The 20945-nt window shown below is 40.1% G+C and overlaps 1 protein-coding gene across 1 annotated transcript in view; it reads left to right on the top strand.

Annotated features, from left to right (window-relative positions):
• The window catches only part of LOC115652371 (bifunctional heparan sulfate N-deacetylase/N-sulfotransferase 3-like), a 114210-nt gene that overhangs the window by 53208 nt on the left and 40057 nt on the right, over positions 1 to 20945 (top strand). The window contains 4 exon segments of the mRNA XM_030564314.1: positions 1044 to 1076; positions 1079 to 1197; positions 14038 to 14223; positions 17901 to 18029. Of these exon segments, the coding sequence (XP_030420174.1) occupies positions 1044 to 1076; positions 1079 to 1197; positions 14038 to 14223; positions 17901 to 18029 (467 nt within the window).

Raw genomic sequence — 20945 nt, 5'->3', positions numbered from 1 at the left:
AGGTATATGGTACAAGCTGAGCCATATTTGTAAAATAGTAAATAATTACTATGGAACTGGCTCAACATTGGAGCATCCCTGAAATGATCATATTGTTAAAATCAGAAAGCCTGTTTAAAGATCCCAGACAGGTTTCTGCATCATTACATCTGACTGCCCCCATTTTTCCTTTCTAACATGAGTCTCCAGCTGGAGATAGAGATAAAATCATGGAAAAAGCAAAGGAGTAAGTCATACATGGTTCACTGGAAGAAAGAGGAAAATAAGAAGGGGAGTTAGAGATAGATAGTACAATGTGATTGGTGCAGAAAGTAGAGTAGCTGAATGTTTGGTTTGTTTTTGTTTGTTTGGGAGAGATCAGATTAGTGAGTAAAAGAATAGTAATAAAATGAGTAATTACATTGATGTGAAATGATAATGGCAACATGATGCTTAGAAAAGCTAAAACAGGATTTTTAAATGTGTATGGTTTATGGGAAGAAGCAATATGCAACTGGATAAGCAGGAATTTGACATGTTATGACATCATGAACAAGGTAAGAATTAGAAGGGAAGGAAAAGGAATAGAGTGGCATAGGATCATTTGAAGAGGCTTGTAGGAGAATACTTCGGAAAAGCATATGTAATGAAAAAGAGAATGCAGGACTGATTGCAATGAGAGTTTTGTCTGAATAAGACTTGTTAACACTGTCATTTATCCTCTTCAATACCCCATCTTTTATAGGTCTGTTTTTAGCGGCTTTTTGTATTAGCTTCTAATGTTACTTGTGCAGAACATAAATGAGACAGTGTTGTAGCATGCATTTTGAGGGTTGTTCAGTCTCATAGAGAGGAAGATGTGTTTTTCCACTAATTATGTGGGAAGAAAAGGGGTTGTGTATTCAAGAGCTTTTAAGTTCCTTATTTAAGATCACTGTAATATCAAATTTCTATGAAATATTTTGGTGTCAAACATTACATTGCTAATGTTCCTCTTGTTTTTCCTAATGATTTTAACAACATAACAAACCTGGAGAGTTTGTTTTTGGGGAATATATTTGCAGGAACTGAAGAGGAGGATGAAGGTGATGACCTGTTGTGGGGTCTGTGGATGAGTTCTGGTGGTTTCCCCATATGTGGAGTCACATGCAGCCTCATCTCTTCCATAATGAATCGTCATTGGTGGAGCAGATGATTCTCAACAAAAAGTTTGCCTTAGTAAGTAACATCTTTGCATGGTATACTTAATAGAGCGGTATGAGAATCAGAATTGGTTTTTCAGGAAATGCTGCAATTTCAAATTTTATTTTTATTCTGAATCAGAATTTTTCAATCAAAAAACCTTGAAATTTTCCATGAAATAAAAACTAAAAAAAAATTTCATTTTGAGTCAACTGAAAACTTCAATTTTGATAAAATTGAAATTTTTTTCCTATTTTGACTTTTTTATTTTACATTATAATTTATGCTATAATATAAAATAAATTCTGAAACAAAAAGTTCTTTTGACATGAAAAATCAAAACATTCCATTCCATTAAGGTTGAAATGCTTCATTTTGATTCATTTTTCTAAACAGAATTTTGTCAACATCAGCACATTACATCAGAAAGTTTCAGATTTGGAGAAGTGGCACTTTCCAATGAAAAAATGTTCTGGTGGAAAATTTTCAGCTACTCTAGTACTGAACTGCAGTGTTTGCATAAATAATATAGTCCGGGTCTGTGCTTCAGAACTTTCAAAGCTTTTTCTCTACTTTGAAATCTAGTAAAATCTCTCAAGTTTATTAACATATATTACAATTACCCATTTGACGAATTTATGTATAAAAATAGCTGTTCTGAAAATCATTGATTTTGCTAAGTAATTATATATTTACAACAAGGTACTGAAAAAAATATTTCAATAAGAACCTAAAAAAAAATAAAATGAGACATACAGGTATAAGAAAATTAGAGAAAGAAAAATTACTAGGTTTGATTCTGCCATTCAGTTTTATGTAACAAAAAAAAACAACAGAGGTCTCACACTTGTACATTATACTGTACTACTTGTTTTCAGATGTGAATGCTGCTAATTTTGAACTATAGTACTCTGGTGTATAATACATTTCTTTGTTTAAAATATTCATTTTCACTATTTAAGAATTCACTGTGGGCTAACCTTGGGCAGCTTTCCCCTGTGTGAGAGAGAAAGCTTATGGAGTGTTTCTCCCCTAGCACATTCATACATGAGCTAGTTATAATTTGGTTCCCAGTGCTGGAGGATGTAAGGAGAGTCAGATGAGATTAGATAGCAGCCCCAGAGAGGCTGTTTCTTGGTGGCCTAAAAATAGGCCCAAGGCTCAGGAATGACAGTATACATGTTGAATAGGTGTTGCAAAGGGCTACACATTCCCTTGGTTTTCAAGAGCTATTGAGCCTAATTTTTCTTTCAGTTATACTATTGTAAACGAGGAGTAACTCCATTTGAAATCGGTGGAATTGCCCTGGTAATGTGACAGGAGAATTGGATCTGTTATACTATTAAAAGTTTGGGCACTATTTATCTTTACTCCTTCAAAAGGAAAATTTGAGCATTTAAATGTATTATTTTGGTTGGAAAAAGGGTTGCCAACTGTCTAATCGCATAAACCCAAACACCCTTGCCCCGTCCCCTGCCCTGCCCCTTCTCTGAGGCGCCACCGCCACACACTCCATCCCTACTTCCTCCATAGCTGTCTCTCTCCCCCACCCTCACTCACTTTCACCGGTCTGGGGCAGGGGGTTGAGGTGCAGGCTTTGGGCTGGCGGGTGGGGCCGAGGGGGTTGGAGTACGGGAGGAGGCTCCCAGCTGAGCCTAGTGCAGGAGCAAGTGTGTGGTGTGGGCTCTGGGCAGGAGTTTGGGTGCAGGAGGGGGCTCAGGCAAGGGTGTGGGGGTGCAGGAGAGGGTTTAGGGTGTGGGCTCTCAGAGGGAGTTTGGATGCAGGAGGTGGCTCAGAGTGGGGCTGAGGGATGTGGAGTATGGGAGTGGCCTTGGAGTTGGGGCAAGGAGTTCAGGGTGCTGGGCAGCACTTACCTAAGGTGGCTCTGAGAAGCGGACGGCATGTCTGGCTCCTAGGCTCAGGGGCAGCCAGAGGGCTCTGTGCATTGCCCTGCAGCAGGCACCGCCCCTGCAACTCCCATTGGCTGTGCTTCCCGGACAATGTGAGCTGTGGAGTTGGCACTCAAGGTGGGGCAGTGCGCAGAGACCCCCTGGCTGATACCTGTGCCTAGGACCATAGGGATGTGCCAGTTCTTCCAGGAGCCACATGGAGTCAGGACAGGTAGGGAGCTCTGCTGTGCCACCGACTGGACTTTTAGTGGCCTATTTAAAATCTCCCAGATTCGTTTCAGCCACTGGGAGATCGATTCCCAGCCAGTCCGGGACAATTGGCAACACGAGTTGGAAACTCATTAATTCATGATAAACTTTTAATGCAAAGAGTAACTAAAACACAAAGAATTACTCCAGCAATAGAGCTTGTTCTAATTTTTGGAGATAACTAAGTTCAGGTCATATTAAAACTAAATACTTCCAAAAGGTATGAAATAGTCATATTTTATCTTATAGCTTTGTATTTGAGACATAATTTACTAGTATATTTATACAACACTCATGAACAGCGCACATCCCCCCCCCACAGGCTGCATGACTCAGAACAAAAATACGTTTTCCGTTTTTCGTTCATTTCATTTGACCATACTTTTCAATAAAATCTTCTTTTTCCCCTTTAAATGTAATCTTGACATCTGAAAATGTGTAACTGGTTTATAATTTAATGATTCACAAAAAGAAACAATTAATAGTTTGGAAGAACCAGGTAGCATATTTTAGAATTTAATTCAATAACTATGTAGAATCTGGGATGCATATTGTCATGTGGTCTTACAACTAAGCATTGCTGCTACCTATGAACAAAAGACTGTATTACATCACACAGTAGTATTTGAAAGCTGTATTAAAGATTCTCAAAACTCGAGTGACAAATAAGTAGCTCCTTAAACTTGTATTTGTAACAGAGAATATCCCATTCTTTCACAAAATGAGCCACAAGTAGACTTTCAAGTGTCCTGGTGACACTGACTAGCTCTACCACTAACAGTCAAAGATGACAAGGATTTGATAGCCAAGATTAAAACTAACCAAACAAGTGATAATTTAGAGAACTACCAGCTATCTAAGGAAATGAGAATGTGGTGGTCCAGCTCTTCGTCAAACAAAAAAGGATGGTTTTATTGTTGGTCAAAAATTGTTTTTTCTTTAATACATATTTTGGGTCAGATTTATCCCTGGTGTAACTCTTGACACATTTTAGTTACCCTTTCCACTAAAAGTTAATTAACAAAATATAGTTTCCAGCAAAAATATCAGCATATAAATTATTGGTAGACTCTGCCTGGAATACTGTTTTCAGCTCTGGTCACCCCATCTCAAAGAGAATATTGCAGAAATACAAGGGGTTCACAGACAAGAACTATTGGAAGCACATGAAAAGATACTGAAAAGATAGAGATTTTCCTTAGAGCAGAAGTGCATAAGAGAGGATGTGATAAAAGTTAACAAGAATATCCTGGTTATCCTTTAAGTGCTTACTGCAGATTTTCTTGCATCTTCGTCAGAAGCAGCTGGTATGGCCGCTATTAAAGACAGAATACTGGACTAGGTGGACCACTGGTCTGATCCATTTTTGCAATTCTTCTTTCCAAAGTCGGTTGGAAGACAGATTGAGATATATGAAGGACAATTGTAGTTTACAGATTGTAAATATTGAGATTCACTTAGGTTGTTTTAAATCCAACCTGTTGTGAAATTTGCAGAAAATGAAGAAAAATGTGACACCAAAAAAGAAAAGATTTTACTCTGTGTTTTTTATATAGACATATCAATTAAATGCAGTTGTGGACATTTCCCCCCACTGAATAGGAAGCAGTTTGCTCAGAAACTGAGAATTGAGTCAAGGTGGATTTGATTTAAATCACTAGTGTCAGGCAGACTCAATTTAATCATGGATTTCTACATAAAAGTGCATTGTTATTGGTCGTTATAACTTCAATACATATTCTTCACAACTCAGAGATAGATGTAGGTTTCATTTTTAGAAGGTGCACACTATACATTTTTAAAGTGATTTATTTTGAAAACTTCTGATTAGTTGTATAGCTATATCAGAAAATGAATGATCGGCTATTTCATCTACCAAAGGTAATTGAAGCAGATAGTTCACGTCTCAATGACTTCATAAATATCTCCAATTCAACAGGTTAATCATTAATATTTAGAGGATTTTCTTGCCATGCTGTATTAGGAGGAGAACATCACCAGAGAGACATTTAAATTGTTTCATTTAACTAAAACAACAACGTTAAGTATTCTGGATTGTTTTCTTCAACAGCAAACATATAATATTTTAACAAAACAAGCATATGAATTTTTGAATTTAGTAAAACATTCAAGTTTTTTAAAATCAGTTTGTTTTTGTTAAAATTGTTTTTAACTAGAATAGTTAAATGAATTATTTAAAAAAAAATTAAATCTACTATGTCAGCGAGGTCAAAACGAGAAACTTACAGTATTGTCTTCTGCAGCTAATTCAGTCATCTTCATCTTCATTTTCCTGTTTGTTCATAATCTGGAAAAGGAAAAACAAGCTTTCTTGCTTTTTCAGGTCCCAAATGATTTCTCAATTTGGAATGAATTAGTCCAAAGGAAGAAAATATTCTTTCTACACCAGCAGAAGGAGCTACTGCTGTTAAAAGTGAGATTATCACTTCAACAGTCTCTGAACAAAGTGCTTAAGTGACTTCCACCAGTTCACTGGTGTGACTTTCTTTAAAACATCATCAGCAAACACATATTTCTTGAATGCTTCACCTTTAGCTCTGAAGTTTATTATAGTTGGCATTATGGAGGGATGATTGCTGGATGTCCATGTCATAGCCAACTCCTCTTCTTCACCAGTTAAGGTTTGACCCTAGTACTGAATATTGAGAATGTTTGCAAGAAAATGATTTGTAGATAGTGCTTGTCCCATCTGTTTTTTTAATGCTTGTAATTTAACTTGGAAAGACAGAAGTTGTCCATCAACCTGCACTTGGATCAAATGCTTCTGTCCCGAGTATCTCCATTGACGGCACTCAGCTTAAAGTAGCGGAGAACTTTAAATACCTGGATAATGTCATATGCGGTGATGGATCACTGGATAATGAGATCAGCACATGAATATCCAAAGCAAGCCAGGCACTTGGCTGTCTGCGTGTCAAAGTTTTAAACCACCACAACATCCAGATGTCAACAAAACTGCTTGTGTACAGAGCTGTTGTTCTTTCATCTCTTTTGTACGGGTGCGAAACATGGACACTATATGGGTGTCACATCAAGCAGCTTGAAGCATTCCACATGCACTGCCTCTGCAACATCATGAAGATGCACTGGCAAGACAAAGTGCCCAATCTCGAGGTCCTCGAGAGAGCCCAGATGACAAGCATCGAAATGATGATCATGAAGTCACAGCTACGTTGGACCGGTCATGTCAACCGCATGGATGCCAACAGAATCCCCCACCAGCTTCTGTATGGTGAACTCTCCCAGGGCATCCGGCATATAAGTCGTCCACAGAAATGTTACATTGACACCATCAAAGCCAATCTGCAGTACAGCAGTATCAAACCCAGGGACCCTGAGGACGCCGCCAGTGACAGAACACAGTGGTATGCAATTGTCATAAACAGATAGCTAAGGGTTAATGTCTCTTTCACCTGGAAAGGAGTAACCTGAAACACCTGACCAGAGGACCAATCAGGAAACAAGACTTTTTCAAATCTGGGTGGAGGGAAGTTTTGGGTGTGAGTTTTTTTTTTCTTTGTCTTGGGTCTGACCCTCTCGGCTATGAGAGTGATTTTTCTATCTCCAGCTTTCTAATCTTCTGTTTCCAAGTTGTAAGTACAAAAATAGTAAGGCAATAAGGTTTATATTGTTTTCTTTTGTATTTACATGTGTGTAGTTGCTGGAATGCTTTGAATTGTATTCTTTTTGAATAAGGCTGTTTATTCATTTTTCTTTTAAGCAATTGACCCTGTATTTGTCACCTTAATACAGAGAGACCATTTTTATGCCCTTTTCTTTCTTTTTATATAAAGTCTTCTTTTAAGACTTGTTGAAGTTTTTTCTTTAGTGGGGACTCCAGGGAATTGAGTCTGCAGCTCACCAGGGAATTGGTGGGAGGAAGAAATCAGGGTGGAAAATCTCTTTGTGTAAGATTTACTAACCTGACTTTGCATACCCGCTGGGTGAGGGGGGAAGAGAGATTAGCTCTCGGTACTTCTGTTTTCCAGGACTGGAAACAGGGAGGGTGGAGTCCCTCTGTTTAGATTCACAGAGCTTGCTTCTGTATATCTCTCCAGGAACCCAGGGAGGGAACACCTGGAGGGGAGGACGGGGAAGGGAAATCGTTTATTCCCCTTTGTTGTAAGACTCAAGGAATTTGGGTCTTTGGGGTCCCCAGGGAAGGTTTTTTGGGGGACCAGAGTGCCCCAAAACACTCTAAGTTTTTGGGTGGTGGCAGCTTTACCAGGTCCAAGCTGGTAACTAAGCTTGGAGGTTTTCATGCTAACACCCATATTTTGGACGCTAAGGTCCAAATCTGGGAAATATGTTATGACAGCAATAGTCAGAAATACCTGCATCAACTTTGAGGAACACCGCTGCTGGCGTCTACCAGAGGCACGCGAACAACATCACAGAGCACCAGCAGTGCACAACCCACTGACCGTGAACTTCCCATGCACCATCTGCAGCAAAATGTGCACCTCTAGAATTAGCTTGTATAGTCATCAGAGGGCACACCATGAGACCAACAGTGGATGATCTGCACAGATTTGTCATCATCAGATCGATGGACGACCAAGAATTTAACTCTGTCATTGCATATTTCTCTATTTAAGATCTCACTCAGTTCCTTCCAAATTTCAACAGCATCAGCAATAAAAGAGCTATTTCCCTGCATTTTGTTCAAGACTACAGAAATAGGCTTCAGGGTACTCAGCGTGTTTTCAACATTTCTCTTAAGCCCAGTATTGAGAACTTTGGCTGTGACAGTGCCATCTATTTTTTCACAATTTTGTTCACAAACTATCATCAGATTAGGCTAGTTCTTGATATAGTGCTCAAAACAGTCCACTACTGAATTCCATCACATGTCTTGTGGGAGAGTTAGCTTGGTTCCTCCCACTTTTTTTCAGAGCAGCTGCTGCAAAGTGGTTGTTATGGAAGTATTTTGCAGTTTCAACAACATTAGCCTTCATATCTGGAACACTGAAGTCTTTGACTAGGAGGTACATCAAATCAGCACTGCAACCGTATGTTATTAGCTTGAGATTCTCTTCTAAATTTCTTCTCATCTTGGATACATTTGCAGCATTGTCTGTGACCAAGCTGCGTACTAGACGTGAATTTTTTTCACGGTTTGTTATAGCTCTTATTGCTACTTCTTGTAAGTATTCTGCTGTGTGTGTTTCTGTAAGGAAGACATTCCATTCTGTTGTCACACAAGCACATACAACAGGATAATTGTGGACTTTGCTCCACCCATCAAGACTCAGGTTAACAATTTTACTCTCTATAGACCTTTTGCACACTGCTCAATTTCTCTTTCATTCACTTTCTCCAGCAATTTGCCTGCAACATCTGCTCTGTTGGGTGGACTGTATCCTGGTCTTAATGACTGAACCATGTTAATGAAATGTGGATTCTCAATCATACGGAAAGGAGAGTTTGTTGCTTAAACAAATTGGCAGTTTTTTCATCAATTACATCTTTTTGTAATCTGTGGTTCTTATCAAAAACTTATCTATGGTTGTTTCTGGATGATGGAAATTATATATTATTATTTTTTGCTACAGGTGATATACTGTGGCTATGTGACATACATGATATGACTGAAACACTATCGTTGGCAGAACTCTGAAACTATAGAAAATGATGATGATCTTGAAGGTGGATAGTCTTCAGAATCCTGTATGTTGAGGATTGATTCTCCTAAACAAAATAAGTCAATGCAGTTATTATTATTACCATACTGCTCATTTAGTATTACTCATTGCATTCACTGACACTCAGTACTACTTGAAAGATGAAATTGTAAAAGGAAGATCTGCCTATTTCAGCTATTTATTTTTTATCACAACTGCATCTAAAATGATAATACCATAGACTAACAACTATATTTTCTGCTCAAACTTGAGAATTCAAGAATGGTTCAGAAGGACGACAGGAATTCCTTACAAAAGAAGTATGAAATAAAAATTTTTACCAACCTGAAGATCTTGCATGTTCAGACGTGTTCCTTTCATCATCTTCAACACAGCTTCCTCCTGAGAAGGAACACTTCTCATGATATTTTTTCATTTGGGCAATCAGGCCTTGCATTTCTTTGTTGCACTGTTGCTTTGCACACATGCCTGTCTTACCCACACATAGAGGAACTTCATTAAAATATTCCCAGACTGGGTCTCCTTAACGGCCTGCTGCCATTATAGGTTTTTCTTTCTAGATAGAGAATGGTATGGTGGATCTCAAATCAATATAGGCTACACTCAGAAAGACCTCAAGACTTCTGGAATATGCTGCTAAAACCGGTTCACTTTTGTTTCTACTGCCTGCCCCTCCCTTCTCATATTTATCTTCAGACTACTTCTTGTCCAGATCAATTCTGCCCCCAACAATCTTCTATTCGTTGAACTTTTGAAACTTTTCACTTTTAGAGAGAGGTAAGGGATTGACTCTGTGTACAAATTTGCAGAGGGACAATACAGTTGAGGTCTGTTCTTCCTCACGTCTATATATTATTTATTTAAAAACATTTTTTTGCTGTTAACAAGCATATTATCTCTGGAGACACAAAGCCATAGTTTGAGAACTGCAAAACTAAGCATCGCTGAAGGTGTCTTCTGGACTGAGCACTGAGTCCCATTGGGTAGATAGAAAGATTAACTTAAATAATCTATCCAGAAGCCCCTGGAACCCCATAAGATTGGGTTCCTAATCCATGAATTATTGGAACTCATTTACAAAACTTTTCTTAAACATTACATGAATATATTGTCTCATATTATAGAATTAAAATTTATAATCCCTATTCCATGATCAGATATCTTTGCGCTAAAATAGCAAAAAGCATTTTATCAAAAAAATCCAATTTAAATAAAAAGAATCCAATTTTAAAAAATCATTGATTTTTATCCACCTTGAAATTGATGCAATATGCTTGGGTCCCTACCAAATTCACAGTCCATTTTAGTCAATTTCACAGTCATAGGATTTTAAAAATAGTAAATTTCACGATTTCAGCTATTTAAATCTGAAATTTCACAGTGTTGCAATTGTAGGGCTCCTGATCTAAAACAGAGTTGTTGGTGGGGGGAGAAGGTTGCAAGGTTATTGTAGGGAGGGTTGCAGTACTGCTATGCTTACTTCTACACTACTGCTGGCCGCAGCGCTGGGCAGCTGGAGAGCGGTGGCTGCTGGCTGGGAGCCCAACTCTGAAGGCAGAGCTGCCGCCAGCAGCAGCGCAGACATAAGGATGGCATGGTATGGTACAGCCACCATTCTGTGCTTCTGCCTGCAGAGCTGGGCCCTCAGCAGCTGCCACTCTCTGGCCGCCCATGTTACGGTATTGCCATCCTTACTTCTGTATGAAATACAGTAAACGTCTTCATTCTGTGTGAAACACTCAGTACAAGAATAACAATATTTGAAAAATACTGAAGAAGATATTACATGGGAAAAGATATGCTCATAATTAGTATGAAAGATTTTAATTAAATTACATATTTATTAGTGAATATTGGTGCAAGATTAAGAAACCACTTAATTCAGACTTTATTTAGAGTTGAATGAAGAAGATTAAATAGGACATTAGAGAATACAGTCTTTTACACGTTTTATAAAGATTATTCTTTTTGATGCTTGTGCTGCTCAAGTGAAGTAGAAAAGATTAAGATAAGAGAAAGGGGAATTGAAACTTCTATACTAGAATTAAGTAGTTTAAAGCTAAATAACTGATTGTAGTTAAATCAATGGGCCAAGTTCTATACTCTTTTTACTCAGCCCTACTTAGCATTGAAGTGAATGTACATTACACAGTCTGCACCCATAGTAGAGAACCAAGCATATATATATAAGGAATAATTGCCAGTGTGATGGATAGGTCTTATCAAGCGTAACTTTTGGATGGCTGCATTTCTACCAAGTGAGGAAGCTCAAAGTGAACTATGCAGGCTATCTCAAATGCATGGTAATAAAACCTTATGCCCTACCACGTCATCATACATTCTGTGTTTGCCATGAATTAAAAAAAACTATTTTACAAATGTTTTCGATTTTTACAGAAATTATTGGGATTTGAAAAAAATTCTCTACCTAATAAACCAAGTATGTTTTTTAGAAGTCCCACTGTACCAGGCCCGGAAGGGATCCTAACCCCCCTAAAATTAGGAAAAATAGCTTTCTTATATGGCTGTTTGTAGGCTATGTGAATGAGCAAGTGGCTAGGCCCAACACCTAGTGGGCAAGTGTCCACAAAAATCTCCATGCCATTTGGCAGCCTCACTGGCAGTCTCAAGAGAGAGGCCAGAGTTTGATGATTATGGAAAATGAATTACCCTTTCACCTCAAGAGTTCATCAAGGTTTCAGCAACTTGGCAAAGCAGTGAAAGGAAGTGTACTTTGCTGCTGCTCATTCTGAATCTGTTTTGGAGATAAAGAGATGGTTTCATTTTTCAGGGATGTCGGTACAGGAGAACCTCAGAGTTACGAATACCAGAGTTATGAACTGACCAGTCAACCACACACCTCATTTGGAACAGGAAGTACACTATCAGGCAGCAGCAGAGACAAATAAATAAATAAATAATCCTGTCCTGTGTTAAATGTAAATGACTAAAAAAAAAAAGTAATTTCTCTTCGGCATAGTCAAGTTTCAAAGATTTATTAAGTCTATGTTCAGTTGCAAGCTTCTGAAAGAACAACCATAATATTTTGTTCAGAGTTACGAACATTTCAGAGTTACAAACAACCTCCATTCCCAAAGTGTTCATAACTCTGAGGTTCTATTGTGTCAATTTCTACAAGCACTTAATTAACCACAGAAGAAAAAGATGATTTTTTTTACACGCAAGCAAGAAGAATGACAGCATCGCGATATAAGCTGATATGTGCCGTGGAAGAAAAAGTGAGGTTAGGCTTTTGTTATGCAGTTGACAAAGCTATTAAATATAAATTCTAAAGTATTAAAAAGATGCTTTTCTCCCATTGGTATCTGATTGTGTGATGTTTTAAATGTTATCAATCTAGTTTCCGTCCCTGTGCAGTATATGTGTATATAGTGAATATGATCCCAGTAAATCTGAATAAAAATCCAAAAAGTAGTAGTAAATAGGGGAAATTCTCCATTCTCTTGGCTCATGTATCAGATTATAATTGTTTTCTTTACCTACAAGTTGTAGTTTCAGAAATCACTAGGTTCACCCAGAATAATTTAGGAATTTAGCTTTAACATAGAATTTAGTAAATTATAGTAGAAATAACCAAGTGAGATCCATAATTGAATTCAGTAAAATAAGAGAAAGGGATCTGTAATTACAGAGGAGTCCTCATTTTAAGGCATAGATAAAGAACAACAGGAATCTTGAGAAAATGTGATTAGGGCCATGGCTATCCATTTAAGATTTTAAAGTGAACCAGGCAAGATTATTAAAATCAGCAAGAAACTCACGTAGGGTCATTTACATGCCAGCAGATACATATCTAGATAAGAAGCTGAGTACCAGTACATGAAGATGACTACAAAAGGGAGTACTAGTTGGTCATAACTGTGAATATTAGTGAAATTTTAAGACAATCAAATCTTCAGTTGGAAATCTGAAAAAAAATAGAGATGGAAAGCTATATCATTTTTTTCCAAATATGTGGTAAGAGGATTCTGCACAAAACATCTTAGACAAAGATTATACAGTGCTGATCAACAGAGCATGAGGGTAGTGCTGAGTGGGTCTAAGACAGGAGAGGAGTGCCTCAGTACTAGTTTAGAGCTAAGTCAGTACTCTGTCTTAAGCAGTCACCTTTTGTTTTTGTTATTTTAAAGAGGTAGACAGACAAATCCTAAATTTGTGAATTGTTAACTGTTTAAGAATCATGTATTCATGGCACCAGCTGTTCTGCTCCTGCTCAGCTGACACAGCTAGGACAGAATACTAGGAGAACATCTGATCTTGCAACTTTTCCTTAGGGACTACACACTTGGGACTTAAGTGGTGTATAGGTCTTGTAATGGTCCTCTGCACGGAGAGTGAATTTTATCAGCAGAGTGGGTATAGGCTCTGGCCCTCAGCCCTACACAGGTAAAATTTATTGAAGTCAGCAAGAGTATTGCCTGAGTATGAGCTATTTAAAGGCTCACAGTGAGTAGGGTCACATATTTTGTATTTGGGGACTTTTTAGTGGCAGAATATGGGAATTTTTTTCTCACAAACTTGCAAAGATATACCCCCCCTTTTTGAGGTATTGATATAAGAACACAAAATAACTTTTCTTACATTTCTATCATTCTTTTCTTCCTATTACTAAAACTTCATTATAGGTTTGTGTATTCAAACCTTTGCGTATCTCACCACTTCCCTTTTATACCAGCATGTGTCTTCAAATCATCCCTGACTGCATTTTAGACCCACCTATGCTGTCCATTAGGAAAAAGTTCCTAACTGTCAGGGTAGTTAAACACTGGAATAGATTGCCTAGGGAAGTTGTGGAATCTCCATCTCTGGAGATATTTAAGAGTAGGTTAGATAAATGTCTATTAGGGATGGTCTAGACAGTATTTGGTCCTGCCATGAGGGCAGGGGACTGGACTCGATGACCTCTCGAGGTCCCTTCCAGTCCTAGAGTCTATGAGTCTATGAGTCTCCCCAAAAAGGTGTTTGCAAGCTACACGAGCATTAAATTACTTTAATTTTCTAGATCAGTCACTTTTTCTGATATTTTTCAGGAACATGGCATTCCAACTGACATGGGCTATGCGGTAGCTCCGCACCACTCCGGGGTTTACCCTGTACATGTTCAGCTTTATGAGGCCTGGAAAAAGGTCTGGAATATCAAAATCACCAGCACAGAAGAGTATCCACATCTAAAACCTGCACGGTACAGACGGGGCTTCATCCACAAAAATATCATGGTGAGCTGCTTTTATGATTTTTATATTCAAACTCACTGCTTTAGCTTTTCATGATTCATTTTAAAAAACAAAACAAAAAAAGTGTGAAAGCACAGCATCCTGAAAGTTCACATTGTGAGAAGCACATATGGCTATGTAGAAATAGTAAGGTATAGTTGACATTAACCTGCTAATTAAAATCAGCATGTCTAAGCCTCTTGCTGGCATTCACCATACTGCTGATGAAAGCAGCATAGCTTCTGACATTGGGGCCTATCTGCTACTGCTTTTGATACAATGACATTTTCCTTCAGATTTTTAAGCCAGTAACAAAGTAATATACAAACAGCTGGAAATCTCACCAGTAATACTTTGGTGAGCGTTATTGGTGAGATTTTCAGCTAGCTGTAAATTGGCATAGCTCCACTGACTGCAAAGGAGCTATGCCAACGTAACACCAATTGAGATTCTGGCCTTTCATCTTTAAACAGTAAAGTGCTGCTTCAGTTGTATGAAATGGCCCTCACCTTACAACCTTCCCACACATTCTGCCAGTGTGCCTCTTACTATGGCTCAAACCCAGCTAAGCTCTTGGCTCAAGTAGCAAGGCTTTGATGCTGGGCAGATGCCCAGAGGGCTGGAGGGAAGAAAGCATTCTCTCAAGCTGTGGAATTATTCCATGGAGGCAACTCTAGTCCAAATCACCCAATTCTCTCATTGTACTCCCTATAATTCATATTAACAGACATGGACTGCACTACTTTCCTGACAGTGGCTTTTCATTACTCACACAAAATTCTCTGTTAACACCATGTAGGTCATTTAGGCAATAATAATTAAGGCATAGGGTATTTCCTGGCTGTTCAGCATTTGCGAAACCTTGTGCATTATTGTCAGTGAAATGTTTTAAAACAACTTTTAAAAAATACTTTAGGGTAATTTTTTCCATGTGTATATGTGAGAGAGATCACTAATATTTGCACCACATCATACTTTGGGCTGTTTTGGGTCATTAGCTCCAGCTAATACTTCCATTTAGCTTATACAGTAATTATGGTATTGTCCTAAAGAGTTACAATGAATAGCATTATTCAGACAAATGAATACTCCAAAATTTAATGTGTGAATCTAGGTTTGGGAGAAGCCTGTTAAAATGATCTGCAGTTTTTAAAAATAAAAAAATCACAGTAGGCTAAAGCTTAGTCTCAGGAAAGCATTAGCTGTAAGTAAAATAATAGGTTTGTAGATACCCTCAGGAGGCGTAAAGCATCTGAATAGGGTTGATTGATTCTGAGAACTCTCCAAATAAGTCTGTTCATAAATTTTGGTAAAACATGTCATTTTGAAGGCACATATTGAATAAGATTTAACATAAGCTTTGAGAAACAGGACAGCAGGGCCAAAAATCAATTTACCAAGAATAATCAGCATAAGACCACCTGTCTCAGAAATCTCAGGCTTTCTGTTCTTCAGAGCAAATGCACTAATTTCTTCATCTGCAGTCAGATGATGATGAACACATGCTATAATAAAGACATTATACAAGTTTTACCAAAAGCATTTCCCCTCCTGCTCAACTTATCTCTGTACCTTTGTACCAATTGCACTGGTATTTCGTCAGGGAAACCAAAAGAATTTAAAAAGCATTTGTAGGATTATAACAAATAAATTAATTCCATATATTTCATAATTGTAATTGTGATTTATGGTCTATAGCAGGGGTGGGCGAACTACAGCCCACAGGCCGGATCCAGCCTAGTAGCCATTTTAATCTGGCCCTCAAGCTCCTGCTGCAGAGTGGGGTCTGGGCATTGCTCAGCTCCGGCGCTTCAGCTGGGAGCAGGGTCGGGGGCCGCTCCACACGGGTCCCGGAAGCAGCAACATGGCCCCCTTCCAGCTCCTATACATAAGGGCAGTCATGGGGCTCCGCTCCGCATGCTGCCTCTACCCCAAGTGCTGCTCCCGCAGCTCCCCTTGGCTGGAAACCACAGCCAATGGAAGCTGCAGGGGTGGTGCCTGTGGAGAACAGCTTGGCCATGCCTCCACGTAGGAGCCAGGGAAGGGACATGCCGTTGCTTCCGGGAGCCGCTTGAGGTAATCGCTGTCTGGAGCCTGTACCCCTGCCCCTCTCCCCGTGCCCCTGCCCCAGCCCTGATCCCCCTGCCACCCTCTGAACCCCTCGGTCCAAGCCTGGAGCAACCTCCTACACCTCAAACTCCTCAGCCCCAGCCCCACCCCAGAGGCCCCCCCCCCCAGCTGGACCCATCACCCCACATCCCACTCCCCCGCCCCAGTCCAGAGCCCCCTCCTGCACCCTGAACTTCTCATTTCTGGCCCCACCCCAGAGCCTGCACCCCCAACCAGAGCCTTCACTCCCTCCCACAACCCAAGCCCGATATTGTGAACATTCATGACCTGCCATACAGTTTCTGTTCCTAGATATGGCCCTCAGGCCAAAACATTTGCCCATCCCTGATCTACAGTCATTATAGAATATAAAATTCTATAGAATGTTGAAAAAAATTACCACAGAAAAGAATGATTCATATGCAAGCATAATTTCTTCCAAGTAAGGAATTTCCATAGTAGGTGTCAGGTTTAAAAAGTCTGAGCCTTTATTCCAGCAAACACTGACTTTGCCAAACTGCTGTTGATAACCACTGTCATTTGGGATTTAGGCCTATATTTTTAAAGATATTTAAAAATCTGGTCCTTAGATGTTCAGCCTTAAGATGTAAATTTTCTGGAAAATATATATATGTGATTGAAACCCATCCATTTTCAAAGTTATGGATACAAGGAAACATTTCAAAGGTGGTTCTATTGAGAAAAGCAAATGCATGAAACAGCAGCAGCGAAGTCAAAGGAGCTGTTCCCTGTGTATATTTAGAGTCATACATGCTTATTTTAGTCATTTAAAAAAAATAAGTTTTTGTACTACTTTTTACTACCATTAGTTTTGCAGAGCTGGCACAGCTGAGAGAGAGTGAGCTTGATTCTATTGTAATTTATGCATGATCAACAAAAATAAGCACATTGAATACAGAATCATTATTGTCAATGATGCAAGAGCAAGAAAGAACCAATTTGACTTTCAAATTCTGCATTGAGTTTGCAGGGCTGGCACAAAAGAAAGCCCACTTTTAAGTGGAAACTACACAGATTTGAATAACAATCAATAAATACAGAACACACCAAGCTCTTTTTATAAAATCACTTTTCAGATTATGATCTCTCTTTTTGAACTAAAAAAGTTTTGGTGACCAGCCTTAAAATAGTTAGATTAGATATCAAGTACATAAAGAGGGTTTTGTTTGTTTGTTTGTTTTTTGTAGACTCTAAATTACATCTGGCTTTTTGACAGTAGTCATTGCGTTTCAAATAAAAATTCATGAATTTATGGGGAAAAATGACTTGTGGTTTCACTATAATATAAAAGTCACTCTTTCATTTGTTTATTCCAAAAGGCATTATATACCAATATGTCAGTATGTTAGCTTACTCAGACTTTGATTAATTGTCAGTCTAACTACTGACCTAAGTTAAAGGTGCAATGCTAAATCTACATAACAGTTTAATGACAGAAAGTAAATGGCAAAGTTACAAAAGTTAATTTCTATTAAATTTATTATTTTACAAAAGGAATGAAAGTCATTTTGTTTTGAGATATTTTTCTTTATCATCCTGTTTTTACTCAGGTCCTTCCTAGGCAAACCTGTGGTCTATTCACTCATACAATTTTCTATAAGGAGTATCCTGGAGGCCCAAGAGAACTAGACAAGAGTATCCAGGGAGGGGAGTTGTTTTTCACAGTTGTTCTTAATCCAGTAAGTACTACAACCTGCTTTTGAAATGATTAACAAAAAATGATTAAAGAGCAATTTGCTGATGAACGATGTTTCTCAAGAAATATTGATTTGTCACAGATCAAAGCAGTCTCCCATTCCTTATCTAACATGTTTGAGCTATAATACTGTGCAGATATATTATAAGATTTAATAGTTTGATGCTTGCTTCTATTTTATCTGGCTTATAGTTAATGTAGTGTCTAAAGTCAAGCCTCTATCTTTTTTTTGTTCGTTTTGCTTTTCTTTGATTTTTTTGTTTCAGCAATAATTAGGATTTAATTTCTAAAAGTATTGAGAATTCGTATTGCTGAAGCTGCAACAAATACCGTAGGTGAAGAATCGATATCCTACCCTTGAGACATCCGAGTCATAAATGTTAGACACCTCTACTGGTTTAAGAAAGTCGCAAAGAAGTGACTTTTTTAATGCTTTTTGAGAATTGCTCATTTACTGAGTCATAGGCACCATTCACAGTACTTCAAAGTAAAGTTTCAGTTAAATGGACCACACAGTCAGTCTATTTACCCTCTTATTTATCCCTGGTGGAGAAAGAATGGAGGCTATTAAACTGTGGAATATTTAAGGTTAGCATAATATAGCACAATATTTTTGAAATTTGCTTGGATTAGGTCAGATTTATCAAGAATTGACATGAGACTCCTATCTTGTAATTCTTAGGCAAGTTTTGGCCCCAAGGTCAAAGTGAATTTGAATTGAAAGGCAAAGTATTGATAAAAGCTAGGCTGCATTTGCAACTTGCAAATAAGATTTAGTATGATGAGTTTACACTGACACTTAACCACTAGGCTGGGATTTTCAAAGGTGCTTAAAGGAGTGGGACATCTGTTTCCTTTCAGATCCTTTGAATAGCTCAGCCTAAACATTATTGTGCCCTCATTGAGTACACACAACCTAAGTGGGAGTTCAGAGGAAAGAAACTGTCTGTAAGCAACTCTGGAGAATTTGACTCACACTTGGCAAGCAATTCTTTTTCAAGACTTAAATTCTTTTACACCAGGAGTCAGCAGCCTTTCAGCAGTGGTGTGCCGAGTCTTCGTGTATACATTCTAATTTAAGGCTTAGTGTGCTGGTAATACATTTTAATGTTTTTTAGAAGGTCTCTCTAGAAGTCTATAATATATAACCAAATTACTCTTATATGTAAAGTAAACAAGGTTTTCAAAATGTTTCAGAAGCTTTATTTAAAATTAAATTAAAATGCAGATCTCATTAGTTTAGTGTGATCTTTGCCCTTGCTTTTCCTTGCTGAGTTTTTCCAATGTCTGGTGGCACCTATTTGGATACTTTAAGCTGCACACAGGCTTCTGAGTGACCAGTTGTTAACCGGCTGGAACGTCAGATCGGCAGCTGAGGTGAGTGGAGCTGGCAGCTGGTAGGGCTGAGCAAGGCCAGAGACATGGGCCCTGTCTGGCAGGGGGCCTGTGCTGGAACTCCAACCGGAAGCAAGATGAGTGGGGCTGTGGCGGGGACCTCGGCTGGCAAGGGGCTAGCAGCCAGAACCCCAGAGCAGCGGCAGGCTGAGCAGGTCAGCCCGCCCAGCTCTGGGGTCTTGGCGGTGGGCTGAGCGTCTCCGCCTGCCCCCTCTCTGGGGTTCCTTCACCCAGGCCAGCAGCGGGTGATGAGTAGGACCGGCGGCGGGACCCCGGCTAGAAGGAGCCAGCGGTGGAAATCACAGAGCAGTGGCAAGCTGAGCCGCTCAGCCCGCCACCGCTCTGGGGTTTCGGCTGCCAGGTCCTGCGAGCTGGGGTCTCAGCCCGCTGCCAGTCGGGGGTTCCTTCACTCAGACCAGTAGCAGGCACTGAGTGGGACCGGCAACAGGACCCTGGCTGGCAAGGGGCTAGCAGCGGGAACCCCAGAGCTGCGGTGGGCTAAGCCACTCAGCCTGCCCCGCTCCGGGGTTTCGGCCGCTGGCTCCTCTAGCTCCTGCCAGCCGGGATCTCAGCCTGCTGCCAGTCTGGGTTTCCTTCCCCCAGGCCAGCAGCGGGTGCTGAGTCGGGCTGCGGCGGGCGGGGGGGCCTCAGCTGGCAAGGGCCAGCAGCGGGAACCCCAGAGCGGTGGTTAGCTGAGCCGCTCAGCCTGCCTTGCTCTGGGGTTTCTACCGCCGGCTCTTGCCAGCTGGGGTCTCAGCCCGCTGCCAGCCTGGGGGAAGGAACCCCAGACCAGCAGCGGGCACTGAGTGGGACCGGCCGGCGGGGCCCTGGCTGGCAAGGGGCCAGCAGCGGGAACGTCCGAGTGGCGCTCATCCCACCCCACTCTGGGGTTTCGGCCACCAACTCCTGCCAGCCAGGGTCTCAGCCCTCTGCCAGCCTGGAGTTCCTACCCCCAGGCCAGCAGTGGGTGCTGAGTGGGACCAGCGGAGGGTCCCCAGCTGGCAGGAGCTGGCAGTGGAAACTCCAGAGCAGTGGCAGGCTGAGCGGCTCAGCCCGCCCCATGTGCCATCAAAAATCGGCTCATGTGCCACCTTTGGCACACATGCCATACGTTGCTGACCCCTGTTTTACACTTTAGTTTTAATTGTTTGGGGGGTTGGGTTTTTTTTGTAATGTTTAGAGGTTATGAAGTGAATGTAAGTAAGAAAAAACACACATCCTCCACAAAGCTGCAGTCTTCCTAGTTCAGGATACGTGCAAGAGTCACTCTGATCTTCAGGTGAGGCAATGGCATCAGGTACAAATAGAAAAGTATCCCTTTTCAGGTCAGATACATTAATAGGGTGAGATTGGGGCAGCACTTTGGATAGAAGGCTTCAGTCAAAAGCTGGGTGCTTTAGGAAGTTGCTGCAACTCTTCTAAGGGGTGCAGGGAGGCTCAAGCACCACTCTGCTTTGTCAGAATATGGAACAGAGCTCCTCCAGGGGAGTGTGCTAGCTCAAGA

The sequence above is a fragment of the Gopherus evgoodei genome, chromosome 5 (genome assembly GCF_007399415.2).
Source record: "Gopherus evgoodei ecotype Sinaloan lineage chromosome 5, rGopEvg1_v1.p, whole genome shotgun sequence".
Lineage (NCBI taxonomy): Eukaryota > Metazoa > Chordata > Testudines > Testudinidae > Gopherus > Gopherus evgoodei.
Note: the sequence above shows the minus strand (reverse complement) of the source record. Positions and strands in the feature narration are given on the sequence as shown.